The 12,758-nt window shown below is 49.4% G+C and overlaps 1 protein-coding gene across 3 annotated transcripts in view; it reads left to right on the top strand.

Moving 5' to 3' along the window:
* Positions 1-10,812, top strand: part of Nudcd3 (NudC domain containing 3) — a 93,453-nt gene extending 82,641 nt beyond the window's left edge. For 2 of the 3 annotated variants that reach the window (XM_090332498.1, XM_090332500.1), the window contains exons 5-6: positions 3,255-3,443; positions 8,376-10,812. In XM_090332498.1, the coding sequence (XP_090188624.1) occupies positions 3,255-3,443; positions 8,376-8,486 (300 nt within the window). In that variant the 3' untranslated portion in view covers positions 8,487-10,812. The remainder of the gene's footprint in view (positions 1-3,254; positions 3,444-8,375) is intronic. The other variant, XM_090332499.1, reaches the window with a different exon arrangement.
* Positions 10,813-12,758: the final 1,946 nt, after the last annotated feature.

Raw genomic sequence — 12,758 nt, 5'->3', positions numbered from 1 at the left:
CAATTAAGGATGGCTCTAAGTGACTGAACCATTGAGAAATTCAGAATCCAGGAGGACATGGGCTGGTGCTGGAAACCTTCCTAGGTTGAGGGCCCTGCAGGGGCCCTCCTAGGGTCTCTGAGGAGATGAGTGTACTGTAGCAAGCCTGGGGATTGAGGGAGCATCCCGTGAGCTGCCTGTACATAGCTCATATGTGAGTAACTTCAGATGGGCATGCCTAAGTTCCTCGTAAAGTACCATACAAAGCACCATGAAAACTGGACCCTGTGCTGGAGGGAACATGAGCAAGGTTGTTATATCAGAAGACTTCCTTTCTTAGGAAGTAGTTTAGAATACAGGGTCAAAATAGGTCCAATTTACTCTTAAATGCTTTAGAAAACCTATTACATGTTGTTTTATGGTTACTCATATTACACACATTAAGCTGATATAGATGCTAAACGCCTGTCTGGATTGTCCTTTTATTTTTATTTTATTTTATTTTTGCCAGTCCTGGCCTTGAGCTCAGGGCCTGAGCACTGTCCTTGGGCTTTCTCGAGGCTAGAGCTCTACCACTTGAGCCTCAGCACCACTTCCGGCTTTTTTCTATGTATGTGGTACCAAGGAATTGAACCTGGTCTTTGTGCATGCTAGGCAAGCACTTTAACCACTAGGCCAAACTCCCAGCCCCCTGGCCTATTTTTTTAATTAAGTAGTTATACAAAGAAGTTAATAATTTCTTTTTCTTTTCCTTTTTTTAAAATTGTGTTTTATTGTCAGGGTAGTGTATAAAGGGATTACAGTTACATTCATCAGTGGGTACTTCTTGATTGCAGGCATGAGCCAGAGGCTAATAATTTCATATGTCAGGTTATGAGTACAGTGCACCTTGATCACTGCCACCCCTGCCATTATTCTCCTCCCTTTCCCTCCCTTGTCTTATTGTTGCAACTTGTAAATGGTATTTCCAAATAAAAGTTTTGTCTTGTTTTTAAATGAGCTGCCCAATAAGCATATGAGCAAGCTTACCTAATTAGGGGAGTGAAGTCAAAACTGCACCTGTAGTTAGGCACTAGTGGCTCACCCTTTAACGCTAGCTACTCAAGAGGCTAAGATCTGAGGGCCATGGTTCAAAGCCAGCTTGGGCATGAAAAAGATAGTGAGACTCTTATCTCCAATTAACCTGCAGAAAACTGCAAGTGGTGCTGTGGCTCAAAGTGGTAGAGCTCTCACTTTGAGCAAAAAAGAGCTCAGGGACAGCACCCAAGCCTTGAATTCAAGCCCCAGGAACTGACAGAGAAGCAAAATGAAACAGACAGAAAAAACCCTGCACCCATGGGGATGGCTGCTAAGAGGCCAACAGTGCCTGGCTTGGAGGAGCTGTGGCGCTGTTGCTCCTGCTCTACTGGTGAGCATACACAGTGGGGGCCCCAGTGTGTGCTCAGTACCCTGTGCCTGCCCACACTGTACCCGCCCACACTGTGCTACTGGTGTTAGCCAAGAAGGAGAAACATATAGATCCGGTGGCAGCTTCCTGCCTAATTGCCAAACCCTAGGAATACACACATGTCCACACGCAGATGTGTGGCTGCTTGTCATATAAGAGCCTGGCTGAGCATTAGTCCCAGGAAAGGAAGCAAGCTCACTGGCCTGCAAAACCAGTACTTCCATAGGGATTATCATTGTGGATATGGATAAGCCAGATGACTGGACTAGTGTCATAGGCTGAGATGAAGAAAGGGACGGGAAGCTACAGTGTGCAAGAGTGTAGGGTGGATTGTAGAGGTGGCTTGTAGGGCCCTGAGTTCAAGCCTCATAGTATTATGCACATCCACATGCATGGCAGCAGAAGATAGTCTTAGTGCTAAGTAAGCACCCACTACAATGATGAAATGACACCTCGGACCTTTATTAGATCCTTAGATCCTGTCTGCTGACTCAGCCTGAAGGTGGCCTGTGCTTTGGTAGCAGTGAGAAGCCTGCTGCTGCCCACATGCTATTAGGGCAAAGATGCCAGTCACACTTGAGTATGACAACAATGTCAGCAAGAATATGGAGAAATATGAAGAAATATGGAGAATGTAACTGTGAAATTACGCAGTCCCTGTAGAAAACAATCTGGTGATTTCGCCAAAAGTTAAATAGAACCAGGGGACTCTGCAGTTTTATCTTCATGTAAATACTCAAAATAATTGAAAACAGGAATTCTAACATGTATTAATATGTAAGTGCTCATAGCAACATCATTCATAATAGCCAAAATGTAGAGAGAACCTAAGAATTCTTCAGATGACTAGATGCATCAAATATGATACATTTATTCAAGGAGACATGTTTAGCCTGAAAAGTAATGAAGAAGGGCTGGCACATACTACAGCATGGATGAACCTATAGGACATTTTATATATCTTGTGAACTAAGCCAGACACCAAAAGACCTATCTCAGGATTCCATTTGAGTGAAATGCCCTGAACAGATAAACATATAGAAATACACTCAATACAGTTACTGGGGTGAGAAGAGAGGCATTTATTGGGGGGAAATGAGGGCAAAACAGGGAGCAACTGCTAATGGGTACAGGGCTTCCTTCCAGGATAAAATGTTTTGGAAGCTGGGCGCAGTGGCTCACGCCTGGAATCCTAGCTCCTCAGGAGACTGAGATCTGAGGATTATAGTTCAAAGCCAGCCCCAGCACTAAAGAAGACAAGACTCTTATCTCCAATTAATCACTAGAAAATGGGAAGTGGTGCTGTGTAAAAGGGTCAAGGGGTAGGGCAGTGGCCTTGAGCTGCAGAGCTCAGGGACAACACCCAGGCCCAGAGTCCAAGCCCCATGGGTGGATGGGGGATAAATAAATAAACCATCATACTTATGGGATTTCTTTTTTTCCTGCTAGGAGTCTCGGTGTTCCTGGAAGAAAGGTTTATTAATGAAAGAAGGGGTTGGTAGACACTACAGATAGGCTCTCCATAGCAGGACGGTGACAGGCTGAGATGTCCCAGAACCAGGTCCTGGAGGACTAGGGCCCTCTCTTAGGAGAGGCCTCCTGTGAGTGTAGACAGGGTGGACATCCATGGTAGGCACTATTCTACCTAGGATTAGGGACTTTGCGAAGACAGATAAAGTGCCTGCAGGATGCAGTTCTGTTATGTGTCCCCCAGCATGTCCTCAGACATAGTAGCTCCTGTGAGACCCCTGGTATTCACTTTCCCATACCCCCCCCCACACACACACATACACCAACTTGATAGACATCTTTGCCCCTCTTGTTCCAGGTGAGCCTGAGCAAGGTGGGTGAGTACTGGTGGAGTGCCATTCTGGAAGGAGAAGAGCCCATTGACATCGACAAGATCAACAAAGAGCGCTCCATGGCCACGGTGGACGAGGAGGAGCAGGCAGTCCTAGACAGGCTCACCTTTGACTACCACCAGAAGCTGCAGGGCAAGCCACAGAGCCATGAGCTGGTACGATCGCCACAGTCCACCTCGTACTGGTGACAGGGCTACTTGCATCAGAGGAGTGGGTCATGCATGAAAGCAGTGTGTGGGTGGGCCAGCCCTGCCTTGGCCAGCACATGGCTGCCCTCCGTGTCCTCTTTCAGGGGTTCTAGCTCTTACACATGTGAGCCAAGACCCAGAGCCTTGAAAGGTATTGAATTATACCCTGCCCGTACTAGCATCTTGGTAAAGGAGAGTGTTGATGGCTTTTACCTCTGTTCCTCACACGTATGTGACTTCCCTGGACCCCATGGTGGAGGATGTGCCAGGCAGCCTGGCCAGCTTAAGTGCTGACTTGAGCAGGGTGGGATACTGATGCGTTGATGCAGAGGGGTTGGCTATTATATTAGCATGTTTGCGAGTGGAGGTCAGGAGCTGGGGAGGGAAGTTCCCCACACACTGGGAGTGCAGAAGGCTGGTTCCAAGCTGGCCTGAAGAGTGCACAGGTCAGTCTTTCCATGACAAAGGAAATGACTGGCTAGATAAATACAAAAGTAGTTCTTTTTCTTTTGATAGTCCTGAGAGTAGCTACTTGGGGGGACAATAGGATTCTTGTTACAGTACCCATCCACTTCACACCGTGGTTTGAGTATGCACACTGGGCATGGCACAGGGTTGGTAGGGAAGGATCCATTTCCAGGCACCAACCAGGCTCCAGGAAAGCCGTTCTGGCTCACATGATGTCCCTGTTGTCTCTGACAGGAACCTCCCTGTGTGGCCCTGTGGATTGTCCTGTCCTTGTCCTCTAGGGTGGTGTATACAGGTCACAGGAGTAGTGTTCTGTATGCTCTGCTGCTGTGCCAGCTGCTATGGCCTGTCTTCCCAGATGTGCCCCTCAACCAGGCCCCAGGTTAAGGAGCCTGTGGAGGTGGGTGGGTGTTCTCCTCTCCCCTTCCCCTCCCCTGGTCCCACCATGCCAGGGCATCGAGTAAGCGTGAGCTTCCTAAGGGCAGGTGGATTGACTGGCAGTGAGCCTTGCACAGAACTTCCAGGAAGATGGTCCTTTTTCATAAGAGAGGTTTCAAGGTCCTAGAATGTGTTCAAGGTCTCACAGCAGCTCAAGCAACAGGGGTGGGTTTGACCCCAGATCTGATCTTAGCCCTTTCTGTTCTGCTGTCCCTGCCTACTCCTGGTCCTTTCTCTTTGGCAGAGAATGCTCCTCTCAGCTTTGCCACTTTCCCTTCAAGGCACAGTGAGGTTAAAGAATGTCTATGCAGGGTCTGCTTGGTGCCAAAGACGAGGGGTCTTGTAGGCGGCCAGGGAAACTTGGAATGCACCTACAATATAAACAGCCAGGCTGTCTTGACCTGTGGCCACCTGCCACAGATGTGGGACCTGATTTGTCTGTCTACCCCCGTGTTTTAGGTCAGTGCTGTGTCTCTGAGATGGGCTGAGATGTATTCTGGAGGTGAAGAATAGTTTTATTGGAGAGCATAAACACAAGCCAGTGTTGCGGGCAAGTTAGAACGTCCTTCTACATGTCCTTTAGAAGTATACTCTGTCAGGAGTGGACCAGCCTGTAAAGGGCTGGTGGCTCTATGTCTTCACCAGAAGCTACCACTGAGTCTTTTTTTATATAGAGAAAAAACAATGCATTTGTTAAGCCACAGTGAAGTCTTCCAGACTGTAGCCACAAGATATGAGCAAAGCTACAATGTTCTAGATACTTTACCTGTGGCTCAAGTTCCCTGTGATTATATCTCTTGCAGAACATACAAGTCAAAACAGAACAAGAAGGCACTAATGGTCACAATGTCACTTGTGCGGGGGTTGCCATAATGTAAGATCTGCACTGGGGCCTGGGGCTTCTAGCTTCCTGTTTCCTTTTTCCTCTCTTCTTGCTTTGCATTCTGTACAAATGCCCTCTGGGAGGAGTGCAAGTTCATCTTTTTTAGTAATGAGGGTAACCTTGTGGACCTTATCTTTTCCCAAGAATAGTCAGCCTTGCTGTGCAGTCTCATCCATGGGCCTTTGCAGGAAGCAGTCACTCTTTCCATTCCTGGAGGCCTGAGAGTTCCTCACTCTGGTAGAGCCAAACAGCTTACTACTCATGCCAGGGAACAGGGTGGTCTGTTCATTTCTAAAAAACTGAGGCATCTTTTGAGAAGTTCTGACTTAAAAATCATACCACCATCCTCACTGTCAGCCAGGAATGTGCTAGCCTCAAGGATCGGAAGTTGATATTATTACACACAACACTGTGTGCATACACCGTACACTTGCACATTTACGTGCATGCAGCCACTTGTGCCCTGCCACCCTGGAGAGGACGTGTGCTGATACTCTGGGCTGCCCTGCTGGGTGCCCGGACACTGCAGAGACCAAGGTGGAACAGAAAGTCCCAGCAGTGGGCCATTGAGGGCTTGCCTATGCCTGGTGCCTGCGCACTGTTCGTGAACCAGCACCAAAGAACCAGGGGCTGAGCAACAATCCAGTTAGGAAGGGCCTGGCAGAGGCTGTAGTCTAGTGGAAAGATCTGTTTTGAGACTATTTTGATTTTCCTGTGTTTGAGGCTGAATTCTGACCTTCAAGGGATGTATAGCTCTAGGAAGTTACCCAGGAAGGCCTTCAGCAACAGGCAAACGAGGATAAGGCAGACCACCTAGAAATCTTGTGGAAAATATTCTTAGCTTTTTTCTTTTTTTTTCTGGGACTGGGCCAGGGAGCTAGCTGTCCTTGAGCTTTTCCACTCAAGGCTGGTGCTGTACCACTTGAGCCACAGCTCTACTTTTGGCTTTTTGGTGGTTCATTGGAGATGAGTTCTTTTTCGCCTGAGCTGGCTTGAAACCTGATCCTCAGACCTCAGACTCCTGTGTGGCTAGGATTATAGGTGTGACCATGGGCATACCCAGCTGCTCTTCTTGTTCAGCAGACCTGGAAGTGCATGTCTATGCCTTTAGGTAGCCTCAGGTAGCATGTGTTGACACTTGGTCCTCTGAGATACCTCCCAGGCAGAACAGTCCTCTGAGAGTTACCTGGGCAGTGTGAGGCTACTTGCTAGGATCACCAGACCTTACTACTTACTGGAGCAGAGGGAAAGGAAGCGGGGCCAGGCTCTCCTGCCAGCCTCCATCTGCTGTGTGTATCCGCACAATCACAGTTACCAGCGTGCTCTGGCATCGATGCCCATTTATGGTGTGAACTCAGAGTTTTCTAAATTTGCCAGCATTTCAAATTGTGCTTCTAATGCCACAGATGCTGTGTATTTTGAAGCTTTTTAATTTTAAAGTGTTAATATGTCTCTTGTTATTTTAAAGCCTTTGCTGTAACTGTGAGGTCACCCATTGCAGACTGAACAAATTGAATGCCCTTCTTTTTTTTCTCCCTAATTTTAATTTCTTTGAACAAATTTCTCTTACCTAGGAAGAAAGGTTGGCACACACAGGTGCTGTTGCTCAGTCTGCACTCAGAAGTGCCTGTCTAGGATCCCTTGAGCCCATGGGATTCGCCGTGACATCATAGCAGCAGATACCATCTTCAGTACAGCCATTAGTCCTTATGTGTGAACTGGGTACACACAAAACACCTGCTCCACACTCCTGCCTTAAGAAAGGTCTGAGTCCTGATCATGGCACCTCGGTTCCCCTGATTGTAAGATGAAGCTTAATAGCCTTCTGGGCTTCCTACAATGGACCCTCACCCAGCCACCAAGTTCCTACCATTCTTTGTCCTTCAGCTGGCTCAGACTCTTTCAGTTATTTATTCCTGTGTTTGAGACAGCTTTACCTTCTGTGGACAGAGATGGAGACTAGGCCCTCCAGAGTGTGCAAAGGTGGCTTCCTATAACCGTGCTTGTGCCCCTAGCCACTCAATAGGTGTCCCTTGCGCAGATCCTATTCTACTGTCTTCTACTCAAATTAGTCATCCTACTTTCTGACCTGAGTTACCCATTAAAAGTTGGGGGTCAGCTCCTATATTAACTGTCTGATATGTTTTCTGCTGCTTCACTTAGGTTTCCTTGTCAGGAAAGTTGTGTTTTATATAAGGAAAAACTGTGGTACTAAGTGCTTCATCAGGCAGTAGGAATTTTCCACGGTATTCAATCCTGTTAGCTTTGTGATGCAGGAAGAGATGTCTGTCTGCAGTGGTGTCTCCTGTGGGGACCATAGGTGCTCTGTAGGTAACTCCTGGCTACATACCCAGCTAGTCTCTTCCGTTCCTTGTGGTTGGAAGAGAAGAGAGATTATCCCATCCTTGGGTATAATTGCAGTGGCAACTAATAAGGGCACACTAACTTAGGTACAGATGCCTCCCTCAGGTCTATTCCTGATGGTTAGAAGCTAGATAGTGGCAGAGTAGCCATAAGCTGGGAGGACCTGAGTCTACCAGCTCTGAATGTGTCCCCAAGGAAGCAGTGAGGCATTGCTGATTTGTTCTTGACTGCTGGACATGGGCCGTCTCTCCCTTACATCACCTCCTGGATTATTGGGTGATGCAGTTCTCAGTGACAAAAATGACCTCCCATGAAAAGGGGGATCTGACACACCTCTGCAAACCTTAGTCATGTCCCCACAGGGCTGGGCTATCCCCTCTGCCTTTTAGACGGGTCCTTGCAAAATGTAGGCCTTTTAGGCTGTGTGTAATTTGTGCAGATATCTTAGTGGAAAGGGGGTAGAAGATGAACCATAAGGAGAGCCAGCACTTACTGGAGACAGAAGATGGAAGGCTAGAAATCCAGCCTGTGGGAAGCACAGTATTGCGGAGGAACTGGCAGTCACTCAGCACTTCCCCTGGCATAAGCTGTCCAGGGTGTATGAGCCTCCCACCAATTGGTCCTGCCAAGGCAAGTCCTCAAGTCCAGAGGAAGCAGGATGGCTCTGTGCCCACAGTCGGTCTTTTCTAGGAGAACGCATGCAGTGCCTTGTGATTCCCTTTAATTTCTCTATTTTCTGTTTGTAGAAAGTCCATGAGATGCTGAAGAAGGGGTGGGATGCTGAAGGCTCTCCCTTCCGAGGCCAGCGATTCGACCCTGCCATGTTCAACATCTCCCCGGGGGCTGTGCAGTTTTAATAACCGGAAGGAAAGGAAACCCTCGCCAGCAGGGGGGCCGAGGCCTGGCCCTCAGCCATTCCCCTCAGCACCCTGCATGCCAGGGACTTGCTTGTCTCCTTCACCCCTAGCCATCATTTCTTTGACGGGGGAACCTGCCTTCCACACTGACCTTGCACCTCCAGATAGTCCCGGAGAAGGTGCAGGGCCAGCACTAAAGGAGGGTGTTTGAAATGCAGGAGGGACGCATCCCAACATGCTGGGAGCACACGCTTTGTCTCCACAGCAACCAGCCACTGAAGGCAGCGTTTCTTTCCTCCTGTGCTCTCTGCTTGCTGTTGTTTTGACACTATTCTATTTGCTTGCTTGTGTTCTGGGTGGGGGTGGGGAGTTGCAGGGCTCTCAGGGAAAGTGGAAGTTGACAGGTAGACATATATGCCAGTGGGAGGGCAAGCGGGGCGTGGCAGTGGAGCTGCTGCTGGGCTGCTGTGGGACCCCTGGCCCTTTGGCCTCTTCCTGAGTGTGTTCACATGCAGTAATTGTGCTTGACTTGCCTCAACCTCCTAGCAGAAACTGGGGGACCTGTTTGCATGTTCTAGGTGTGAGGAAGAGATGTAGGACCTAGCCTCAGGCCCAGGTGTGACAGAGCTGTGGGCTGTCTGGCTGCAGTTGCTGTGCTTTGCTCGTTGAAGTGGACTGAGCCTGGCCATCACTGCATGACACTCTTCGTGCTTCCCATGAGACCTCCTCTTTGGGTGCTTGGCACAAAACCATGGGCCGGAGCAAAGAGCCAAGCTCCCTCAGAGACCACAGAATGTCTTGAAGCCTGTTAGCAGACCGTGTTAGCCATGGCCCCCGAGCAGCCTTGATACTGGGGTGCCCTCAGGAGGAAAGAGTTTCTTCCTAGACTTAAAGGTACAGTGTCTCACTTTAAGCCAGCCCAACAGTGAAGACTCCTGGTGACTGGCATCAGACTGTTCCTCACAGCTTACAGTCCATCCCGCCTGTTCTCTGGGGCCCTAGTACCACCCCAGTACCCCCCTACCCTTCCTCCTACCTTTTGATGCCCTCAGCCAACGCTGCTTACTGACACCAAACCAAGGTGTGGAGATCTGACAGAGGGGCAGGGCCGAGGGACAGGGCTGTACATGCCCCAGCTGCTTGCAGGAGTCCTCACTGTGCCTGATGCAATCATCACTTGGCACTGCCCGTTGCCTGTGCAGCCTTGGTGACACTACAGGGCTCTGTGCCCTGGCACCATGTACAGGCCATGAGAGTCAAAGCCCATGAATGCCCAAGGCATCCTGCTCTTGGGAAGCAGTCCTGACCTGCAAACCCCAAGTGTTTGGGGGAACAACCTAGGAGAGTGAAGTGGACATAGCTCCACAGGTGTCCCATCAGCTGCATGAACAGCTGGCTCATTGCTTTCACCTGGTCATAGAGTTCTGGTTTACGGTGATGGCTGCCATCCCTTGGGAGAAGTATATTACTACTGGATGATGCTCTGTGGGTCCAGACATGTCACACTGGCTGTCATAGAAGAGAAGAGGACCACCAGGCTGGTGAAGTCCCTGTGAAGATGTCTTTGCTTCAGGAAGCAAAATTATGTCACTCACAAGTGGTCTCAAGAAATCCTTTGTCTTTTTTTCCTGAAGTTGCCATCAACATCCTGAGATTTTCACATTACTGCCTCACCCAACAAAAGGAGGTCTCATGGTGTGTGTGTGTGTGTGTGTGTGTGTGTGTCTCTCTCTTTCCTCTTTTCTGTGGTCCCCTGGTTGGCCCACTCCTCGCCTCACCCTGCAGGCGATCTTCCAGAAGGACTGGTGCAGTGTCAGAGCCCTGTGCTTTTTGTTTGGCTTTGAGTCATTCATTCCTATGCTGACTTTTATTCTTTGTGCCTGGTATTATTCTCTGTGTTACATTTCTCTCCACTTCCTGTCCTGTTTAACAAACAAGAAATCAGTGTCGAGGATGAGTAGCTGGGAGGAGGACATGGCAGGAGCAGCCACTGTGCCATACTGCAGTGCATGGTGTGGTTGTGTGTGGGGGTCCCACACCTGTGTGCCTCCATCCCAGTGCAGCTTCATTCCAACAAGCCTGGTTAATGACCACCTTCCCTGAGACATTGCCCTGGGACTACCCAGCCACCAGAGCTGGCACACTGCCTGTTTTCTCTTTTTAGACACAGCAGCCGCAGTTTGGCCACTAAGTCCTGCCAGCTGAGGTCTGAGGAAAGCGGGGTGTCTCGTCCCACTTGTCCAGGGACCCAGGAGAATGGGGTGTCCAGCCTGCAAAGTTGCTTCGGCTCCTCAGTGTTGGTTTGCAATAAATCTGTATTTAAGAAGTTCTGGGTCTATGTGTGACATTTGCCTCATGTATGCCAACCTGTATGTGGTGTTTCCATGATTTCTGGTGGAGGTGCCCCAGGCCCCTGGGCCCAGCCAGTACCAATCCCTGGTACTAAAGCCCTGGTCAAACCATGCATAGCTTTAAGAAATCCTGTAAGTTTTTCATGTAGATCTTATATCGTTACAAATGGGTTCCAGAAATCTATTGTTACCTAAAGGCTCAGGGTGAGCATAGAATTCAAAACACCCCCACTGGAACCTCCCTCTCTCCTAGCCCACATCTGACTCACAGCCCCTCTGGCTGTCATCTGTCCCTCACCCCCATTCCAGGGTGTGCCTTCTCTAATCTGCTTGCTGTCTGGGCAGTATTTCTCAGTAGTGAATCCCTAAAAGGCTAGCTGGAATTAATTGCCCAGAAAATTCCCAGAATTAACCAGAAATAACCCTCCAGAAGGGAGATGTATCTTCAGTAATGTGCCCCAGAGAGTGTGGAAATGTGTCCAGAAGGCGGCAGCTGCAGTGCAGAGAACTCACTGGCCAGAACACAGCGCTTGGGGAACAGACCCTCACCCTACCTCAAATCTGCTCCCGCAGCGGGCCAGCTGGCAGCCACAACAAGGACTGGGGTGGCTCACTTCTTTGAATAAAAAGCATAAATTTTTCAGTGCAAAACCCAGTCAGCTTGGTAAGCTTCTTCCCCTGTGGTCAGAGGTCTCATAGAGCTGGGATCATGGTACAAAGCTTGCTATTGCCCCAGAGAGGCCGCCCTGGAGTCTGCCATGGCTGATGTCACTGCCTGAAGGATAGGGGCAGGTGTGGGAGCCAGCCTGCAGACCTGGGAGCATCTACAGGGCACCAGAATGCCTCTTGTGGACGAGGTCTGAAAGCCCATGGCACCTCCTACCAGTCCTGCTTAGGATGGAGGACGCAGTCACTGTCTCAAGGATAGGAAGAAACATTTTCTGCTTGCAGATGCAGCTCATTAGCCAACTCAAACTAACTTGTTTTACCTTATTTTCTTGCGTTTGTCTCTTTGAACAGGAGGGAAGTACCCTAATGTCCTTAAACTTACTGTGTGGTGGGAGTTGGGAGTCAGCTGTCTCTTCCTTCCCAGATGGCCTTGTTCCAGGGAAGACATGCTGGGCCACCACAGACTGAGAGACCAGAGCTAAGGACCAACACATCCTGGGAATCCTGTTTCCCGTGTCATTCTGGAATGGCTGAAGGGTTAGTCTGCATAGGGGAGGCCCTGAGCCAGTCAGGCTGTGGGACAGTGGTTCCAGGTGACACCAGCCTGTCAGGACCACTATGGGTTTATCTACTGGGGTTGCTGGATAAATGCATCCTGGCATGTGTAGGCGAATTCAAGAAAGATCACATAACCTTTGTCTGTGGCTGCACCCACAGGTGGATTTGTGGCCACTCTCAGGTATGTGGCTTCCAGCAGTAAACACCAACCCCCTTTCCCTGGAGAAGACCTGATAACCACTAGCAGGAAAGACACCTAGACTGAGAAGTAACCCTAGCTGACTTCCTGTTATCTTTCCAGTCAGGAGGTGGGAGGCTGGGGGTGTCTAGAACTTAGGATCTGGATATTGTCCCTGAAGATTTTTGCTCAAGGCCTAGTGCTCTACCACTTGCCACAGCCCAACTTCCAGCTTTATGGTGTTTAATTGGAGGTAAATGTCTCATGGATGGAAACGCAGACTGGCCTCAAACTGTGATCCTCAGATTTCAGCCTCCCTGGTGGCTAGGCTTACAGGCATGAGCCACAGTGCCTGGCCAGTCTTAGGGTTTTTGCCAGAGAAGAGAAGGCCTCCCGTTTAGTCCAGCCCTTCATACTAGTCACAGAAGCAAGGACTTGCTGTTCTGGAATGACAGGAGGGCTGGGCTACTGAATGGAGTTGCCCCAGTCCCTCCTGTTGAGGTCAGGCACCTTGTT

The sequence above is a fragment of the Megascapheus bottae genome, chromosome 5 (genome assembly GCF_031878675.1).
Source record: "Megascapheus bottae isolate mThoBot1 chromosome 5, mThoBot2.hap1, whole genome shotgun sequence".
Classification (NCBI taxonomy): domain Eukaryota; kingdom Metazoa; phylum Chordata; class Mammalia; order Rodentia; family Geomyidae; genus Megascapheus; species Megascapheus bottae.
This window is presented reverse-complemented; position numbering and strand designations above follow the sequence as displayed.